General features: G+C 34.2%; 1 protein-coding gene across 3 annotated transcripts; it reads right to left on the reverse strand.

Moving 5' to 3' along the window:
• Window positions 1–6,242: 6,242 nt before the first annotated feature.
• On the reverse strand, window positions 6,243–18,052 carry LOC105114986 (uncharacterized). 3 transcript variants are annotated; one of them, XM_011011736.1, is made up of 8 exons: window positions 17,504–18,051; window positions 15,234–16,757; window positions 10,667–12,469; window positions 9,296–10,384; window positions 8,337–8,441; window positions 7,850–7,939; window positions 7,296–7,406; window positions 6,243–7,214 (listed from the first exon to the last, which is right to left on the reverse strand). In XM_011011736.1, the coding sequence occupies exons 1-8, from the start codon at window positions 17,579–17,581 to the stop codon at window positions 6,672–6,674; spliced, it is 5,343 nt and encodes a 1,780-aa protein (XP_011010038.1). In that variant the 5' UTR covers window positions 17,582–18,051; the 3' UTR covers window positions 6,243–6,671. The 3 variants fall into 3 exon arrangements, with proteins under 3 accessions (XP_011010038.1, XP_011010039.1, XP_011010040.1); XM_011011737.1 differs by having other exon boundaries at window positions 7,096–7,218; XM_011011738.1 differs by lacking the exons at window positions 6,243–7,214; window positions 7,296–7,406; window positions 7,850–7,939 and adding an exon at window positions 7,422–7,816 and having other exon boundaries at window positions 17,504–18,052.
• Between the last annotated feature and the right edge of the window lie 3,989 nt (window positions 18,053–22,041).

Raw genomic sequence — 22,041 nt, forward strand, 5'->3', positions numbered from 1 at the left:
ATACGTTATTATAAAACATGTTTTAGTTAAGGAGTTATTGATACTTCAAGTGCAAAATGATGATATAAAACCTTGATAAAAATGCACTTTTAAGTACTAATCACATCTCATTACCTACTGAGGCCCTATATTGCCTTCATGAGGGTGATTACTGGAACAACAAGAGACCTTTTCTAGACCAGGTAGTAAGTTATCCATCATGTAATAGCCTAAACCTAACATTAGAGTATAAACTCTTTATAAGACATGTACATATATTTGCATCATACATATACATCCAATCATTGTAAATTATTTGCATACATATAGCAGGTTGAAATATAGGTTCCTTACAAGTCTACAACACCCGACTTAGAGTGAGAAACACGAAAGATAAAAAGTGTGCTCACCGTGATGCCCATTTTAAAAAAGAGTTAGAGTCTCTGACGACAAACGTGACTCGCCTCTAGCTTACTTGAGCAAATACAAAAAGAGTTAGAGTCTCTGACGACAAATGTGACTCGCCTTTAGCTTACTTGAGCAAATACTGAGAAATAACTCTGGTAAAGTTCCTTCCAACCGACCTATCAACTTTGTTCAAACTCCAACAATGACTCAGTCTGAAGAAATAAGGGGCAAACATGGTCAAGAGTCTCAACACAATCTAGCATTTCTGCAAAAGCTTTTGTGAAAAAGCTGACCGAAGAGGAATTGCATCACAATTGCAGAATGGAGCCTGTTCTTGTTCTGTCCCAAAATAACTACCTCTAGTTGATTATGCCTTCAAAGTTTTGATTTTTTTATTTAAACCTGTTTCAGTCTTGTTGTTAATTTGGCTTATAATACCACAAGACTTTCTTTGTCAAAGGAGTTTCTTGATTAATAAGATCATGTATTTTCTCGTGTTCATGACATGTTTTCCTTCTTTTTTTTCTAAAACTATACATGATCTCACATGTTCACAAGAATTTTTAGGAATTCAAAGTTCAGTATAAAAAATGAAAATCATATTGATGATTGTTCAAAACAAACGAATTCTAGAAATTCAAGTGATTCTTAGAAGGGTAACCATACACCTAGAAAATTTGTTAAAAAAAACCATAAGGTGACTCCAAAACTTAGTTTTGTTTGAAAGAATAATCACTTTGGATATTCACATGAAAGACTTATCGCTCCTAAATGCATGCATTTGAGATAACAAAAGATCATATTTGATAATCCTTTCATGAGGCTGAAATATATCTTTCACAGATCCCTTTTGAGTCTAGTAATGTTTTTTATAATAACCGTGACTAGGATCACACTCCACACTAGGGGGCAAGTGCGAGAGATATACAAAAAAACCTTGTCGATTGAAAGTGCCCAAACAAAACTAGGGGGGGAGGGGGTGCATAAAAAAGTTAAGAGGGCATAAAAAAACAAAGGGTTTAAAAGAATTGAGCTTCTCATAAAAATAACTTATATGATGATACTTGACCATATGAAGAAAGAAAAAACAAACAGAAAGGCCACACATCCAACACTAGGGGGCATGATAGACCATTTTGGAAAGAAGTTCCAAGGACAAAAGATCAAGAAATAAACACTAATTATCCTTAGTTTTAAAATCCATTAAACACCTTTTAAGCCTGCAAGTATCCTTTTTCTTCATAACGAATTGCCCAATTGCCCATGCTTACATTACGTGCCCAATTAAGGTCGTTCTAATCAAAGGTAAACAATCTAGATTCATAGGCAATGTTTTCTCATGCAAACTAAATCATTATTCATGCAAATAAAATGAATGTTTTTAAGACTAGTTCTCTATAACCCTTCAAATGTTACTTCATTATTCATGCAAATAAAATTAGATCTTAAATCATTTTTTACCATTCAAATGTCACTTCATGTTTTCACCAAAAGCAAAATAAAAAGTTTTCATCACTTCTGATAACCACTCCATAGGAATCACTAGAATTTTTTTAAAACAAGTTTGCTTTGAATCGATGCCAAAATGATTTTTGTGTTCTCGAATAGCTTTAAAATTCCAACATTTCTACATAAAAACAACTCATTGTCAAACCTTCCTTCACATAGCCTCATCCTTAAAGAAAATTTAATTTGAATATTTGGGGGCATAATCAAGCTTAAGGGGCAATCAAAAAACACCTGGTAGGGTTGGCTCTATGATTTCTTTTCTAAGGAAAATATTGGGTAAAATTGGCAACCCTTGAGATAAAGGGTTGAGGACAAAAAAGTATGATGATATGAAACCCTTTCTAAGAGTCAAAATCACAAGATATGACTCAAGTAAGCAATATTGAAAAGGCCATCAAAGTTTACTACCAACACTCCAACTTTTAAGAAAAGAAAAACACGATGAAGAAATAGGGATCTATATTTCTTAGGTAAGTATACATGCATGTCAATCATAATGCATTGCTTTCAACATTGTTCGATTGGAGTTTCACTATGACCTTTTAGGTAGGGCGTTTTCTAACCCTACCTTATTTCTAGTACGCTTTTGAGCCCTTATCTCTTGGGTAGTGCGTTTTATAACCCTACCTCATTCCGAATGCGCCTTTAAGCCCTCACTATCTTTTTCTGGGTAGGCCACTCATTACAATGTGACCTTTCTCCAATTTTTTTTTATCTAAGTAGGTCACCAATTACAATGAGACCATTCTTTTCTTTTTCCACTAGGGTAGGTCACTCATTACAATGCAACCATTCTCTATTTTTTTATATGGGTAGATCACTCATTATAATAAGACCTTTCTTTCACCGGGTAGGTCACCCATTACAACAAGATCGCTTTTCTTTTTTCTCATTTTTTGGTAGGTCACCCATTATAATGAAAACCAATTCTCTTTTCTTTTTTTTTAATAATAGGTCACCTATTACAATGAGACCATTCCTTCATTCAGGTAAATCACCCATTACAATAAAACCATTCTTTCTTTTTTTACTTGGACAGGTGGCCCATGAAAATAGACCAAGGTAAGTGTGAATGTATGGGCTAATCGCCCCTAAAAATAGACCATTTTGAGTATGTGTAGGCAAGTCGTCCATGAAAATAGACCAAGGTATATATGAGTGTGTGGGCAGGTCATCCGTAAAAATAAACCATTTTTCTTTAAAAAAAAAAAGGATAGGTCACCTATGAAAGCAAACCAATTTTCTTCAAAAGAGACAGGTTGCCCAAGATAATGTGATCGTTTTTCTTTTTCTTCTTTACAAAGGTTTTTTTTATCTAAAACCTCTTTTGAGATTTCAGTCTAAACATTGTAAAGAGGGAAGCATCTATTATAACCTATTTTTAGGTCCCCGTGCAAAAAAGGATATATATATATTCGGAAGAGAAAAATCAAAAAATAATAATAGTGAAAAAAGAATACCAAAGTGTCCAGAAAATGACTAAAAATTAGTTGAAGAGGTTTAAAAATACAAGGATTGAAATTTGACAATATATTGTTGATTGATGAGAGCCCGACCGATAAAGAAAATTTAATTTGAGAAAGAAATGTTCAAAATCATATGTTTATTGGACTCAATTAAATTTATTGAAGGTTTTATTGAGTTTATAAAGAGGTTAATTGAAAGAAAATTGGATTTTGAAGTCAATTTGGTCTTTAATTGGAAGAAATAAAAGTTTTGGGACCAAATTATAATTCGTAGAAGTTAATTTGGTTAAATCAGGGGCTTAATTGCATAAATATTGAAGTTTTATGGCCAATTACGGATTTAATTGAAGAAATCTGAAACCAATGACCAAAATGAAAAACGCGTGTAAATAGAGGGGCTGCAATTAAATGGAATCAAGGGCCAAATTAAAGAAATTAAAGGTTTATTGATCAATTAAGGGTCAAATTGTATAAATTCAAGACCAAGGACCAATGTGAAAAAAGCAACCACCTTCAAGGTCGAGAATTGAATTTGGCAGGGATGCAATTGAATTGATTTTTACAATCAAAATTGCAATTAAAGACTCCATTGAAAAATCAAAAATTGAGGACCAATGTAAATTCTGACACGTTTTTGCCGCCTTTTCCTTTTAAATGAAACAACATATTTTATCCAAAACAACACCGTTTCATACACTGTTCATTAAAACAAAAAAAAAAGAAAAAAAAAGCCTAAAACAGTGTCATTTTGAACAACACTGTAGCCCTTTTTCTTTCCCTTGATGCGCAAAGTAGGGGAAGAAGAAGATTTTTCTTCCTGTGTTTTCCCCCGCTTTTCCCCTTTAAAAAGACGCCGACTCTCATTCAAAAAGAAGACATACCTCTTTAGACGGTCATGGAGTAGCTGCACAATGGCAGCCCTGGCCACCTTACCCTTTAGGTAGGGGTAGTAGGGGGGCAATTGATATTTGGGGCCTCAAAAAAAGAAAAATAAAAAAGAAACGGGAGAATGGCCTGAACACCGAAAGAAAAGGAAGAAGAAGATAGAATGAAACAAAAGCAGAGGAAAAGAAAAAAAAAAAAAAGGAGAAGCATAGGAGAGAAGAAGCAGCGCCACTGGGTCCAACCATCGTCTCCACCAACGCAAGCCATCGCAGACGACAACAAGCATGCCCTTTCACTCTAGGTAATCTTCCCTCCTTCTCTACTTTGTAATCTCTTTTCTTTCATTTTGCATACAAAACGTAAGCAATTCACATTCTGCAGAAAAATAAAAATAATCAGATGTTACTCTACTATGCACAGTAACCAACCAATTATAATCTTTTGGGCCAATGCTAGCCTATTTTATTTATGTTGGGCCGGTGCTGGATCATTTTTATTTTGGGTTGGTGCTGGCCCATTCCATTTAAATACACTGTAAATATACAAATTTAGTATTAAAATAGTCGATTTTCATTAAAACTTCCAAAATACAAAAAGAAATTGAAAAACAAATTGCATACAGCCAAATGTCTCAAAGTTAAAATCTCATATTGTGTTTTTCATACAAATAAAATGTTTTAGTATGCATTATGCATTTTGACTTTAATAACCAGTTTATTAAAATCAAGAGAATATTGACTAAAATTTCAAAAATAAAAAAAAAATATTTGGTTTGTTTTTTAGTATTCGGAGCATGACATTACACATAATACGTATTCTAGATATTAAATGTTTTTTTTACGCTAGAATAGTTAGGTTTTACCTCATTAAGATAAGAAGCCTTCTTACAGAGAAGAGCTTTTCTTAAATCTTAAATTATAGACAGACCAATAATTAGAAACCACAACAAGATCTTAAATTTTATCAAACAACAAAATAATGCAACTTACCATATATAGGGCATAGTTGTGGTGCTAATATCTTCCCTTTACATAACAAATCTCCGTACTTGATATCTGATATCGGTTAGAGTTTCTAGTGACTAGAATACTAGATAGCAACTTCCATTCAAATTTTCCACTGATAAAAGATAAGAATCCCTTGTCTCTACATATTTGTCTAGACAAACAATACACTAAAGGGTAGATGGTCATTGCGACGCTGCACATGCGCAATAATTATTATGTTCAATTTATCAAGATCTATTGAAATTTCTAGTGAAGAAATTTCCTCTATTTTTAAATTTTGTACACAAATCGAGGACATATTTTCTTATTTAATAGGTTTTTTTAATACCATTAGCTCCAGGTTAATTAAGGATAGTATTTTAGCTTAGAATTCAAGGATTGAATGCTAAGTTTTCAATCCAAAAATTCCATGAATTTCTTTTTCTTATGTATAGATATAAATACAAATATAAATAAATAAATGAGAAATATATAAAATAAACTAACATGGAATCAAAAATAAAAATTGATAAATCAAGCACATCACTTTCTAAGCGAGAGAATAGTTAGTGGCAGAAACTCAAGCATCTGCGTACAAGCCAACATCCTAAACCGGGTGGGTGCTATGGAAAAATGTTTGATTCTCATCAGTAGCGTTGCATTAACAATGGCAGCATCTGTTTCGCGGACGCCATCGTTTCTCCTCTTTGAGAGTCTCAATGCTGAAAGCTAATATAATCCGCCGCGGCTGTCCCTTGTCTTGTGAGCTATTGTGTGAGATAAAAACAACACATCGGCACGCTATATGATTTGAAATTTCTTGTTTTATGGTTATAAGGGAATAAAGAGAGTCATCAATTGTAGGTTAAAAATTGATTGCTGAAGAAAGTAGTTATGGATGTTCAAGCAATCCACACGACACAGGAGCCGATCAGCATCACTTGTTAGAAGCCAGCTTGCTAATACCGTCCTATCTCTGCAATAAATGCACAGCGCAGAAAGGAAAACCTTGCCAAAAATACGTGAAGTTCAACCATGTAATGATACAACAAGACGTTCCGTGTGCCTGCAATATTGCAGATCAATTATTTTGATTCATACATCTCGCGAAACTTGGCATGCAGCTTCTATGATGAAACTACTATATATATATATATATATATATGAACTGTGATTTTACACGTTAATAAATATATCTGGCTTTTTGTCATGCCTCGGCCTTCTGTTAGAAACAGATATATACTATTCATTTGATGACAATCCATGCCGAAGACAGGTCAGCTGATCGTGGTTTGTTTGTTTTTTTTTTTTTTTTTAAGTTTCTGACCGCTCTGCCAGCCACATTTTCTGATACAAAAGTATGTTTTCGCTTCAAAACTTGTCACCGGTTGCTTCAAAGACAATGACAAATGCCAGTACCAAGAGTGCTCCCTTAGTTTCATCGAACTTCATCTGCCACGTTGGTCATCCCTGCTGTAAAAAATTGCTCTGCCCTGTCCATGAAGCTGCTAGGGAATCTACAATGCAGCATCATGGAAGTTTGAGGAGCTACTGGATTGTGTTTCAAAGCCATTTCTTCACCAGTTTTTGTTGTTTTGCCATCTCTCTGGCTTCTCATCTTGCCACCTCTGATGCTGTTTCCAAAGGTACCAGCTTTCCCCATCGAAACCCGCATGCTTCTAGAATTGTACCGGTTGGATCTTTGAAGAATGTCCCCTTGAGATGATTTTTTAAGTTCAGAAATATGCAGGTTACTTTCATTTGCATCTTCTGCTGGCAGATTTTCCACAATTGGATTGGATCGCATTGCTGGCGAAACATTTCTACAAGATCGTAACAGCGAAACTAGCATATCCATGCTCAATTCTTGCTGAACCACACATTTGTTCTGTTCACACCCATAGCAGGCGGCAACTAGTGCGCCAGCCAAAACTGGTATCAGCTCGGTGTCACTGAAGAACACAAATGGCAGATCGCATATCTGTCTTCTTCCAGCTAACCAATTAGATTTTATACACAAAATAACTTGACAGAAAACAAGATATTCATTAGTTTCACTGACCTTGTGAAGTATGGTGGGACTTTTTCCCCATCGAAGAACAGCTTGATTCTCAGAGTGGAACAAGGCAAAATAACCAAGAAGCGAAAGGCATTCAAGCAGAAGAAACCCAACCTAAGACAAATTACACAAAATGCAGAGAAGCATTTAGCTTACTGTAAAATGTACCCAGATACTGATTATTTTCATCCACATTCATACAATAATCAGAAAAATTTAGAGATTGATGCTTTTTTATCCCAACATATCCACCCTCCCAGCTCATCTCACATTATTTGCTTCAGAATATGTTATGTTTAAAGACCAATTATTGATCACTTTTCATTCTACAATACACATTCCATTTTTTATGTTCCCTGATTCTTTCCCTCGACCACTGATTCATATTTATATCCAAGCTGGTCGCTCATACAGACACCATCATGCTTTCCAGACAGATTCTTCTTTATTAATTAAGCAGGTTTTGCATCCCTCTTGTATTTTAAATTGCTGCAAGCTAACATGGAGATCTTCTGTATATGTTCCTGAATTAAAAACAATGACATGCATAAAATTACCTGGTCATTAGCTACTTTCCATTTGCTGGTGCAATGAGAAAGAAGAAAACTCATCAAATGAAAAAATTCCATTTTCAGGTCCGGCCTAGCCTGTGAAGAATTGACGGAAAATAGTGCTGCTTTAGATTAGTGGGAAAAAAGGGACAAGCTACCTCCTGCCCATAGTGTCAAGTAATTAAGATGCCATGTGTGAAAAAAAAACGTGTAGACCAAAAGGAAAGTAATAAAGAAGGGGAAAACAAAAAGGATTTATGAAGGAAAAACTGGTAAGACATGAAATTCATTAAAACACAATTAAAGCTGCGATTCATGGAAACATAATTCCATGACACCCATAGGCACGAGCAATTTTCCTCCAATCCCATGAAAAAGAAAACAAAAAAGATGCACATTGCAAATTGGTCTGGATATTTAAAGAATCAATGCTTCTTTGAGAAGTCACCATTCATCCATCTAATCTGTCAGTTGAAAAATGAAACTAACTTACCAGCATTCTCTGCATGAATACAATATCTAAAAGGGCCAAATTATTCAAAACCTTCAGCACCCCAGTTGCCACCTCTTCAAAATTAGATGGAAGGATATATGAGCCCTGAAACAGAAAGAAGAATATCAAAACTTTTGTTCAATGGAATATATGTAATTTGTACAATGCTTAATCAGTGAGCATTATTACAAGATCAGCCTTAACAGAACACTAATTAGATAAAAGAATTCTGGTAGTATAAACCACCAGATGCAGGGGCCATTGCCAAGTTGCAAGTATGAAGGTGGAGGTTGGAATCTTGAGAGCAAATACTTCATGGAAAATGCTTAAGGATAGAATTGACTCCAAATTCCCTGCTGCACAGGATCTCTCTTTAGTAGAGCCATAGCAATGATCTCGTGTAAGAAACTTGACATGCATAAGTTCCAGTCAATAAACAAGTTCCAAAACAGAAATAGTTCTGGTCATATACAGCACTTCTTTTTGAAGGTTTAAGGCCTGCCGGGAAATACTTAAAATCACTTCTCAAATCTGCTTTTACAAGGAAATTCTCATTCCATTGTGATCAGATTCTAAACTTAAAGCCTCTTGACTCCAAAAGCATTCTCATATTGGTTTTTCTTAGAGATTCTTACTGATCCACAAACAAATGATAGAACTCTTCCAGAAATACGCTCAGGGTTCATCAATAACAAATCATAAAGATAAAGAGGTAAATATCTACATTGATGCTAAGGCATGAACAATCAACTCCATGACACATGGCTAGAATGCATCTGGCCAAAGCTTAGAGGGCATTTTGGACAACAGAGAACTGAGGGGATATGCCATATAAAATGCTCTGGTCACAGACATGAATGTGAGAACAGAAAAACTAACATTCTCAGAGCAGTCAATTGATCGCTGCAAAACTGAGGGGATATGCTATATAAATATTTTTGTAGCTGACAGCAAGTTACCTGTTCCGAGGTTAATCTGTTGTTTGCCTGAAGAAGCACAGCTGTCAACAGAGAAGGAAGACTGACGAGTCCAGTTTCAGATATGGCAGAAAGGAGAAAAGCTACCGGTCCCTTCATGTTCAACATGACATTATTATTGTGCTCTGCACAATCGCTGACAAACTTTCTCACATCCTTCTCCTCAATCAGATTTTTCTGAGCTTCATCTTGACCATCTCTTGTGTTTGTGTTGGCGATATTTAACTCAACAGATCCATGTGGCTGCTGTTCACCATCTTTGCTAAGGGATACTGACTCCTTAATTTCATTTATATTACAGGACTCATCTATCTGTATATCATCTGACACATTTGGAGGTGATACAACTGTGCCACAATTTAGTACAAATAGTGGAGGTCTATGATCTTCAGAAGTCATAACTGCTGAGGAATACTGAAAATCAGCATTTTCTACGGGCTTGGCCTCTTGATTTTCAAATCCCAGCACTGTATTGACTGGAGAAGTTTCCCAATTAATGGAACTATTGGTTCCAGGTCTGTATGTTAGAGCCACCAACATATGTATACTCAAGAGAATAGAAGAAGGAAATGGTGATCCTTCCACCTGTGGCCTGTCATAAAGTGCAAAAAGATCCCGCAGTCGATGAATAACTTGGTATGCAATCAATAGCTCTAGCAAGCCATCTTGCATTTGGACTTGTTGTTCATCGGAACTTGCATGACCAATAACTGTCCCAACAGTCCACAAGAAGTTATCGAGAACTTCAGAGATTGATTCAAAATTTTCAACTGATGTTTTGCTTGATTGCAAGTTGGTGCTCCCAGGGACATTTAAAGAAGCAGCAATCTTTATATAATTCTCAAGGGCCGCAGACAGCATGGGGATAATTGGGGGTAAGAGATTCTGTGACAGAAAGTAACTCCTGTTCGCAGGCGCTGAGAGTACCACCCTCAAAAGTTTCAGGAGGTGTATGGTTACCTGGCACGTTTCAGGATTTGATGAATGAGAGGCAGGCAGAGCAGCAGCAATGAAATCAAGCAGACCAGCTTGTCGAGAAGCTTGCAGCTCAGGATCCTTGCCCTCCACAAACTGATTGATAAAAAATTGCATGCAATAAATTAGAATTCAACAGAAAAAATTCCCTCAAAACTTCCCACTAACAGAAAAGGGAAAAAAGAAACGCCATGAAACAATGTCCACCAAAACAAATGTTACAGTAGGAATTGATCAGGATAGCAATTTTTAATTGATATCCTTCTGTACAGTAACTTCCACCACCTTTAGCAAATACGAGCACAATAGTACAGCAGTATAAATTATCAAAGTTTGAAATGTCATAATACCATCTTGTTCTACAGTGGAAATGAGTACCTTGATCATTTCAGCTGTTATTAGACCAATACTTGCGGCACCTTTTTTTCTTGCCTGCCGAAGTCTTTGAAGTTCTTGAAGCCACCTCCCAAATTTTGCTCTGGCAGTTCCTACAGCCATTCTATACCCAATGCTAGTATTCTCAGCACTAGCTAGAGGCTCGGTGAACTCATATCTGAGAGCCATAAGTCTTTGCCGAATCTTTTTAATCCGTCGTTTCACTGAATGTTGCAACACTGCTTTTCCTGCAGCAAGAGTAGAACTTCCTGCCCCTGCAACATTGTTTAGTTGATAATCTTCACTGCTATTGGTTGGTGTTGTTCGACCTTGACCCTCCTTATACATTGATCTGCGCATTAAAGGTGAAGATTGATCCCTGAAATCCATAGAAGCTCTCTCCCGTATTTGCTCCAGGTAAAATTTGCGACGCTGTTCACTTTCACTAAGTCTCTCAGCTAATTTCTGAGCCAACAGCTCAGCTTCCTCTTGCTGTGCTTTTGCTCTTTCCTCTCTCCTCCGAAGCTGGATGATTGCCCTTGCTTCACGTGCTGCATTTGATGCTTTGCGTTCCTCTTCCCTTCTAACCTGTGCCTCTTCCTTTTTTCGCTGTGTTTCAGCAAGACGCTGTAACTTCTCAGCTTCAATAAGTTTTCTGCGTTCTAAAACAGCCTCCTCTCTAGCCATATCCTCTTTTTGTTTAGTTTTTATCACTTGCAGCTTTTCAGCTCTCCTCAATTCTGAATCATGAAGTTTCTGACGCAACATAAGTTTCTTGTTTTCTTCATTCAAGGAAGTAATGAAACGAACCTCATTAACCTTACTACTTTCATCACCAGCTCTCCTCACAACTTGAGCTAGAAAAGCTTCATGTCGAGATTCACTACGCTGGTGGCGAGCATACATTCCTTCTCGTAACTTCATAGTGCGTACAGCCTGCCATTCATTTACACGATTTAGTTTTTCTGAGGTGCGCTGAAGCTTTTGAACCCTTTCATTCTCCAGCTCACTTCTGATCCTCATAGCCCGTGCATGTTTTTCTTCTGCTTCCCTTTTCAGATCAAAAGCAGTTTTCTTCTTCTTATCAGGAGACATTAGTTTAGCGTGCAAAATGCGTGCGCGCTCAGCACTTTTTCTGCTAATGCCTGGTGAATTTGATAAGCGAGAAGAGGCACAGAAAGGAGATGAGAGAATGTCCTCCCAATTCCTCCTCTCTTTCCATGCATCCATTGATTTCCTTGAACTAGAATTTCTCCTTTCCTTGTCTTTCTCAGAAAGAGGAATCTGCTTCTTGGTGGTATTTTCTGCAGATTTAAGGTTTTTCTCAATGGCAGTTTCTGAAAATGTTTTATCTTTCTTATGAAGCAGCATGTCTGCCTCAGTTTCTTGTTTGCCCTTCACAAAACCAGAGGCAGAGTTATCCCTGAAAAGTAGCATACATGAATTGGCACTCGAAGAAGATACATTGGGTGGTGCGGCATTTTTTACAAAGTTTACTTTATTGAACCTGCCTAAGTCAATGTTCTGCTTCTTATCATTCAGGTTTCCTTGAGTGGAATATGAGCCTCCACTCTGTTTCCTTGACTTCATCACTGAATCTTTGGCACTGAGCATTACATCACTTTTCCCAGCAGCCTTGTTGAGATGATCAACAGATACATCATGGCTATTGGAGCATTCAAGCCCCAGAATTTTTGCATTATTAGCTGCAAGCATGTTAGCTCTTTCTTGTTGAATTTTCTTAAAAGCCTCCAAAGATGAAGATAGTATCTCAGCTCTCTGAGATGAAGTTGTCATTCTGCGAACCTGAAATGAGAATGAAATTACTAACCATTTTCAAATATAATAATAATAATAATTTAAGAAGAAAACATAATCATTCACTCCAAATGTTTCGTGTTAGAAATAAAATATCCCTTGAATCAACCACTTCCAAGCACCCCAATACAAAAAAAAAAAAAAAAGAGTAAATGGATGCACAATTCCCAAACATAAGTAACCAGATGATCATCCCCACCCCCCGAGATATTGTGAAATTACAGATATGATAGCCCCCCCTGAGATATCATGAAATTACAAACACTAACTATAAGATCAATAATTTTACAGAAAAACCCTTTATAACCAGAATGCCAAATTTACAGCAAAAATGCCCTTACTAAGTTAGAATTCATTTTTTGTCCATACACCAGTTATTTTAAATACATTGATATTATTTCAATGTTCACCAAAATTTTAGTTTTTAAGGGGAAAACCCAAATAATCCGTTGTTCTAGTGATTGCTTTCAAATGAGTTTAAAAAATTAAATAATTCATTAGGTCGATATATAAGAATGGGAAGTTAATGGATTTTTCTTTAAATACATTGAATATAGATAAATTATTTAATTAAAAAAAATCACTGGAAAATACACAAAGTCAAAATTACTAACTAATATTGAAATTATAGTATTCAAGTAACCAAAATAGCTGATGTTTAAACAATAAGTACGTTCAAACATAGAGGGAAATTGTGTGATAGTTCTTAATGTTTTCAGTAAAATTGCCAAGCTTTTGGACCTGTAATTTCACCATAGCTCTGGGAATTATTATAATTTATGCAAATATCCCTACACAAAGTCTAATTAAGCAGAAGATGGTTTGTAACAAGTTGGACAGAGGATGTGCATACGATATCACAATGCATTCTGTAACGATGCCAAAACCATAAAGAAAAGAAAAGGTTCTGATACAAAAATAGGATGATTTTAGGATAATGAACAATTATCATCCACATACAAGCAGATACATAATAATCACTCTCACATTGAATCACCTACTTGAAAGTACCCAAAAAGCACAAACAAGTTTCATGGGCACACAAATTCCTAAATATTAGTGACTAGATGATATAAAAGGAATTTCCATCTGTTACAGACCATCCCCGCACAAAATCAGATTAAAGTGAAGGTTTTATTGCAACAAGATGGCCAGTGCACATGCCACAGTCATGTATCTAACAATCAAGAATTTTGCTTCACTTGAAGAAATGTCATTTGGTGGCTCATAAACAAAACAAGCTAGCCTAGACACCATACAGAGTTAATTTCAAACACCAATTTAGAAAAGAAATAATGGGTAATAAGGAGTTGCACCATTTCATTGATTGTCCATTATCCTTCTCAAGGTGAATGATTGCAAGTAGAAACCAAATAATTTTCAGTTAATTGTTATGTCCAATAATGTAAAAACAAAAGCCAACATTCAACCTATAACACCAGCTAATTTCAATTTGTTATTTTACTCCCCTTCTCCAAGGAAACAAACAACAAAGACATCATGTTTTGGTTTTAGAAATTGTATTCCATTTTTTGTGTCTCCCAAAAATCCAAGTTAAAAGGCATGCAAGCAAAAGGAACCTGATGGTACCTAGAAAAGAAATTTTCTGACTGATGCACGTAGAGAATCTACATTTGGGTGCATATGCAGACAAATACACAAATAAAATCCATAATAAACTTCTTCTCAATTGAAACAGGGTATTATTAAAACCCCATAACACTCATGAAACAAAAACAATATTCCAAATCTAATACACATCAAAGTATAACTGCATTTATATGCATGTGTTATGAAACTTCACGTTTTCATACTCGATTCTTTTATTATTATTTTAAAAACAAAATCATCTTAGGGAAGAAACTCAATATGTTTTCTGTCTTTTTGCTGGAAAATTAGCCAAGGTCTAGGTTATATTTTCAATTAGTATTTTATTTTAGGTTTTTTATTCTAAATAGGAATAGTGAGGTCAGAAGTTGAGGGGATCTAAGTCTTTGTTGGGTTTGGACTGCTAAAGCTCTACAAATAAGCATGTAGTCTTTCAATATTTTCATTGCAATTTATGAATAAAATTCCAGCAATTTGGTTTTGATTGTGTGATGTAATCGCCCTTACATGTGACTTCTAAGAACCCTAGGGGTGAAGCTTAGGTTTCCTTATCCTCTAGGAGTGACTCCTAGAAACCTTATTAGTGTGACTATAATAATTTATACAATTTTCAGTATACGAACCCTATCAATCTACCATAAGACACTCATCAATAATCCCTAACAACCTCTCACACAACTAATCAACTCCACAACAATTACCCAGCAAAGATTCAGCCTACAATCTCCTAAAATTACTGTTCACATCAGGTCTACAGCCATAAACAGCCTCTAAAAGTCAGATCCAAAACAGCCCTTTAAGCTTCTGCTTCATCAAGTTGTCCTGCATCAAAGAATTTCTAGAAAATTTTATCTCAGGAAAGAAAAACTAATACTCCTATCAAATCAACAAAATACTGATAACAAGAACTGAGCTTGTAACTTGATAACTTCCTTGGAAGAGACTTTGAATTACAACAAAATGAAATTAGAAAATCAGATCTATTTTGAATCATTTCTTTTGGTTTATTTACTATTTATCTTTTTGGATCAAACAATTTTTTTCTTTTCAGGTAAATGATTAACATTAATTTTGATGGTTTGGTGACAGTAATTTTACGTCAATCAATATGGCATTTCCATAAGACAAATAGGAAAGCATTTACCTCCCATGACATAGCATGTGGCCTGTGATGCTCAGACTTCAAGCATTTTACATCAATTGATTGAGGAGAGGACCTTTTCACATTCTCAAACTCCTGTACTCGTTTAGTCAGTTCTTTAAAATCAGATGCAGCTTCTTCAAGAACAAGAATGGCCTCTTTCATCTGTCCTACATCACATTCTAGCTCGCAAAGAAGATAGAGTTCATCCACAGCCCTGTTGAGATTCTCAAACAGAAAGCACCAAAGCCGTTCCCTAAATCTTTCTTTGCTTTCACCCGTGCCACATTCTCCAAGGAAGCCAGTTCTATGGACTTTAAGTAACTCATTGTGCAGCGCCACACCAGGTGGTCCCTGAGGGTCATCAACAGATGCAGTAACAACAACTTCTCCTGATATTTCAGGTGCATACTTCTCAGATGCAAGTGACTCATTATCCTTGGCAATAACTGCAGTGGTTGAGTGGCCATTTGTAACAGGTTCAGTAGAAATTTCAAGATTAGTCTTTTCAGGTGGAAGTAACTCACTGTCCTGGGGAATCACCACTGTGCCTGAATTCCCATTTCCCACTGGTAATTCAGAAATTTCAGGTGCAGTGCTTCCAGTAAGACACAACTCAATATCCAATGGAATAATTGTTGAATTCGTACTCATAACTGCTAATTCAGAAATCTTTAACTCGTGCAACTCAGACACACCAGCAGCAACATTAAGTTTCACCTCTCGCACAACGTCTCCACCAGATGGATGGGTAGAACAAGAAAAATCATCATTTGTTGTTTTAGAATTTTCAGTGGTTTTTTCCTTGCAATTTTGTGGATAATTTGGAACAACCATTCTGCCATCTGTACTTGGTACCTCTACATCTTGAGATGAAGTTTCACTAGCATCATTACTGTTTTTTCCATGTAAATCTTCTTTATTAGTGAATGGAAACGTTTGATCAGGAGAAATATCTGCATTTACTGATGAGGCCACCAATCTGTTTTCTTCAAGGTTGCTAGAAGAAGAAACATGTGAAACAAAATGACAGTTATTCTCTGGCATCCTATCCACCAAATTATTATTTCCTTCACCAACAAACTTTCTAACCACTTGAGAATTATTTTCACCATGCTGAATCAAGAAATCATCCTCTAGATCTCCCCACTTGATCCTTGGAACATCAGGCTTGTCCTTCAATAACATTTTCTGGTTGTCACCAACTTTGGCATTAGAATTGGTAAGCGACACTGGTGACAACTTGGAACATCCACTATCTTCCCCACGTTGCATAACCAATAATTTATGGGGGAGGAACACCCTGTTTTTATCTTGGTTTGACTCAGAAGAAGAGTTAGCAGAGTTGCCACAACCATTTATGGAATGATTTGGCCCTCCCTTTGAATGATGGGATACACTCTTCCCACACAAATTCCTGTTTTTTTCACTCGATGATGGCTGGGTAATATGACAACTGGAACCATTCTTTCCAGAAAATCCTGCACCCGAGCTATGCAATGAAAACTTTGAGCTGCTTCTCTGCTTCTGGAGAAAAAGTACAGAAAACCAAAACCTTAGAGCACATCAAGGACAAATAAACAAACTGCCTGCTGCTTAGAAAAGTCATCAAGAAGGCCACATCATGTTATCACCTAGGGAAAGTGAACTATTTAGAAACATTATAAAAAAACCTAACCTAATTAACTTTGTTAAAGAAGGAACAATATCAAACAACAGTTCCCGATGACAAAAGAAAGAAAGATGTGGCAACTTGGAAGAAAAAGGAGTAAAGATGGGAGCTGTGTACTGGTTCAATGCACAAACATAAAATACCCAAGGCTCACAAACTCAACAAGAGCATAAATGCAGCCGCTCTGGAATGAGAACCCCTAAAGTAAAAGAGATCAATTTGAGGTCTGATAAACCCAAGCACTTGATAGAGTACACAGATTCCTTGAAAAACATAACTTTTCACATTGACCAAATTGTTGAGATGATCACAAGTAAGCACATTATATATGTATATATAGCAGATGGCATATTCTTTATGTTTCTATTATCCAAGCTTCAGATTTTGTTTGTGATCAAAGAAACTAATGATACATGTTTGAATCTCACTTAGCAAAGCTAAAAACATGATCAATGGCGTGGATAGAAATATATGCTGAAATATCCAACCAGCTGAAGCTTAATAGAAAAGAGGCATCCGTAAAACATAATATTCTTTTTTTTTCTTTTTTAGCTTCCTTATCAACTAAACAATGGGAATACTTAACGAATGACAAAAACACCTTTTTCACTTGAAACCATCCCGATCCCTGATCATCCGCTGCTTCTTCACTGTTCTCCATTACCAATTTTAACCACATTGAAACCAAAAAAGAAAGTAATCTACTACAAACAAACACTATTCAGATTCATCATAAAAAACCCCAGAATTTACATAAGAGAGGAGTGCTAAAATTCTCTCAATTTGTACAACAAAATGCAAACTTGATGAATAGTACAGGAAGAAGAGGATCAAAATCGAAATGGGTAATGAACAAAATTGAGTGTAGAAATGAAATAAAAAGGTTGGAATTTGATGATTTCATATAAACTAATGAAACGAAAGAAGAACAAAAAGGTAAGAGGTTGTTGAAATGGGTTTCGCAGTGGATGCAAAAGCAGTGCAATTGATAGAAAGAAAAAGTGAGGATTTTAGCAATGTAAAATTCTCAAAAGAAACGAAGTTCAATTAGGTTTTTTTTTTTTTTCTTTTATATTTTTTAGGGAAGAAGAGGAAGGAGGGGACAGTACAGCGAGTCGGTCTTTCATGTTTCATGGGAATTTCCCTACGTCCTTCGCTTTTTATCTTGTATTTTAAATGTACCTTTATTAAAAAAAAAAAAAAACCATAATTAAATTAATAGAATTAGCCAAAAGTCTGTGGCGTTGCATATGTTTTTTTGTTGTCTATTTTTTTTCTTTACATTGCACAAAAGTAGATATATAATATAATCGATCATTTATTTTTAATATTCTATTGGAATAATAAAAAGGCTAAAATGAAAAGTAAATTTTATATAAGGATTTTAAAAAATATATATTTTTTATTTTAAAACATATTATATTATTTTTTTAATTTTTTAAAAATTATTTTTAATATTAATATATCAAAATAATTTGAAAATATCAAAAATAAATTAATTTAAAAAAATAAATAAAATGTTTTAATTTTTTTCAAATCATAGACTTCGCTTACTATTCATCACTACATTATAATTATCATTTTTTTCTTAAAAAAATGTTTTTTATATCTTTACATGATTAATTAGTAATTATTAAAATGATAAAGGGTTAAGTAATTTTTTATTTTTAGATGCAAATTATCTTTAAAATCAAAACTTTTAATTATTATATCCAAGAGTTTTTTTGTCTTTTTATGGAGTTTTTTTTGTTATGTTTTAGTTGGCCAAGACTAATTTAATTATTTAATGAACATAAAATATTAATAAAATAAAAAAAATTGCAAATGTGTTAGCAAATGGGAAGTGTTTATGATTATTTAACGGAAGTGCATTGTTTTCAAATGGTTAAAAATAGTATTCTATCGTGTTGCTAGAATTGTCACGACATCTTCTTTGTAGTGATACGATTATTGAAAAACTTACTCTTGAACCTTATAAGAAAGATGATGAGTTATTCTCTGAGGATAAAAAAAGGATTGAATCTAAAAATTACGAAGAAAAGATTGATTTTCCGTCAGCACTCCTTTTTCTCATGCCATAACCAAACAATGAAAAGTCAATCACAACTCTGAAATCTTTGAAACTTTCAAACAGATAAAGATCAATATACATTTGTTGAATGCTATTAAGCGAGTTTCTTTTTATACTAAATTTTTGAAAGATCTGTGCACTGTGAAGAGAAAACTAAATGTGAAAAAAAAAGTCTTTTTAGCTGAACAAGTAAGTGTCATTCTTCAGAACAATAATGTTTTAAAATATAAAGACCCTAGTTGTTATATAATTTATTGCTTTATTGGAGAACATAAAATTGAAATAGTCTTACTTGATATTGCAGTTAGTATAAATTTACTTGCATATTCAGCTTCTCAAAGTCTTAATCTAAATGAGTTAAAACCAACTTTTGTAACTTTCTTACTTGTTGATAGATCTATAAAAATACCTAAAGAAATAGATGAAGATGTGTTAGTACAAGTCCATAAATTTATTTATCTTATGGATTTTATTATCTTGGACACACACCTTCTTGGAGCATGTAATTCATTTTCTATTATTTTAGGACGTTCATTTCTTGTAACTTCTAATGCATTGATTAATTGTAGGAATGGACTAATGAAGCTATCTTTTGAAAACATGACATTGGAGATGAATATTTTTAATATTTGCAAGCAACCCAGAAATGATAATGATTTACAGGAAGTGCACTTAGGGGTGGAACCAAAATATAAAATTAAGGGGGGCCAAAATGTTGTAATTTATGCAATGTTTTATAAGAATACTAAGAATGAACTTAAAGAAGGCTGGAAAAAAAATTTCTTTGCAGGGGTCGGGGCCCCTGCCAGCCTCCCCCTGTCTCCGCCCCTGAGTGCACTTTACTGAAAACTTAGTTCATGATCAATTTCAAACCACTTCCAGTGAAAATGAGATTTTGATGATTTGCAAATAGTTTATTTTCATGAAGAATCAAAGGCAAGTAATTAGAGGCCATAAATTGAGGAATTACCATCACGATCAATTAAGTTCATACCTTCAACTATTCAACCACCCAAACCTAATTTGAAGAAGTTACCATTCAATCTCAAATACTCATTTTTGGGAGAAAATAAAACTTTTCCGATAATAATATCTTCCAAACTTAATGCACATCAAGAAGGTAAGTTATTACAAATTCTGAAAATGCACAAAAATACATTAGGATGGATCATAGCTGACATAAAAGGAATTAGTCATTTGATTTGCACACACATAATTTATTTGGAGAAAAATGCTAAACCCTCCAGAAAAATACAACGAAGGCTCAATCCTAATATAAAAGAAGTAGTGAAAAATAAAATTATTAAACTTCTAGATAATCAAATCATTTATCCTATTTCTGATAGCAAATGGGTAAGTTCTACCCAAGTTGTACCTAAGGAGTCTGCAGTCACTGTGATAACAAATAAGAACAATAAGTTAATTATAACTAGAACTATTACTGGTTGGCCCATATGCATTTACTATAGGAAACTTAATTCAATAACTAGAAAAGATCATTTTCCTTTACCTTTCATGAACCAAATCCTTGAAAGAGTTATAGGTCATGAATTTTATTATTTTCTATATGACTATTCAAGTTACAACCAAATTAAAATTGCATTGGAAGATCAAGATAAGACTATTTTCACATATCCATATGGTACCTTTGCATATCGAATGATGTCTTTTGGATTATGTAATGCAATAGCCACGTTTCAAATATGCATACTTAGTATATTTAGTGATATGTTTGAACATTTTCTTGAGATTTTTATTAATGATTTTTTTGTTTTTGCCAATTCATTTGATGATTGTTTGACTAACTTAGAAAAGATTTTGAGTAGGTGTGAAGAGAAGAATCTTGTATTGAATTAAGAAAAATATCACTTTATGGTAACAAACAGCATTATTGACACAACTAAAAGATTGATGTCTTCTCCCAAGTGTAGGAGTGTCGAAGTAATAAATAACCCGGTAAGACCAGGGTCAAACCACAGGGAGGTTAATTGTATAAATTACAGATAATAATAATATAACAACAACAATAATAATAACAATAATAACAACAACAACGACAACAATAATAACGATAATAATAGTAGTAGTAGTAGTACTATTAATAATAATAATAATAATAATAATAATAATAATAATAAAGAAAAAAAAGGAGAAGAAGAAGAAAAAGATGAGAACTTTGAAATGGAATATTAATGTAAGGATTAAACAATGATAATAACAAATGTCAAGGTTAGAGGTTCTACGAATGGTATGTCAAACAAGTATAGTATAAACTCTTATTATTCAATTGGAAACCACGCACAAAGAAGGTTCTAATCAGATTATAGATTGTTAACATGATTACATTAGTCATCTTATTCGATAAATGTTAATACTTATAAATCTCATCAAGCATTCATGATTATAACTTATGTTAACAACAAATCAAGTTCCTTTCATAGCTTAGGTGTTGGTTATACCATACAGTATGAGCTATAAAAGTGTCAAGCATTTGTTGTACCAAGTGTTATACAACATAAATCAAGATTACTCATTTAACAAGCAAAGTATTAAAGAGTAAACAAGATAACAAATACAAAACATGTTAGTATCAAACATTAAAGTTCATATTGAGTTTACATTATACTTATTCTTACACCATTAATGTAACCTTTTCACATTGACATAATAAACTTAGCTAAACATAATGAAAGAAAAAAAAATAAACAAAATAAGAACATAAATAAGATAAGAGTTAACTAAGTAAAGGAAAGGAAATGAAAGACATAAACTTGATATTAATGAAAACAAAGCATAAACATTATAAAAAATACAAAGAGAGAAAGTAAGAGCATGATCTTGATCTAGAAACCAAGATGCCTAAATGCATGGTAAATGCCTCCTTTATAGGCCAAAATTGAAAACTATTGATTTGATGACTAATTGATGAGTGGATGACCAACTCTTTACTTGGTGACAATCCTTATCTTCTCTTGTTTGCCCAAAACGTCATTGATAATATCAAAATTGGAGCCACTTGAAAACATGAAAGTTGTAGAAAATTATCTCAGCTTTGTTGTGTAAAACAT

Source organism: Populus euphratica, unplaced genomic scaffold (assembly GCF_000495115.2).
Source record: "Populus euphratica unplaced genomic scaffold, PopEup_1.0 scaffold619.1, whole genome shotgun sequence".
Taxonomy (NCBI): Eukaryota; Viridiplantae; Streptophyta; class Magnoliopsida; order Malpighiales; family Salicaceae; genus Populus; species Populus euphratica.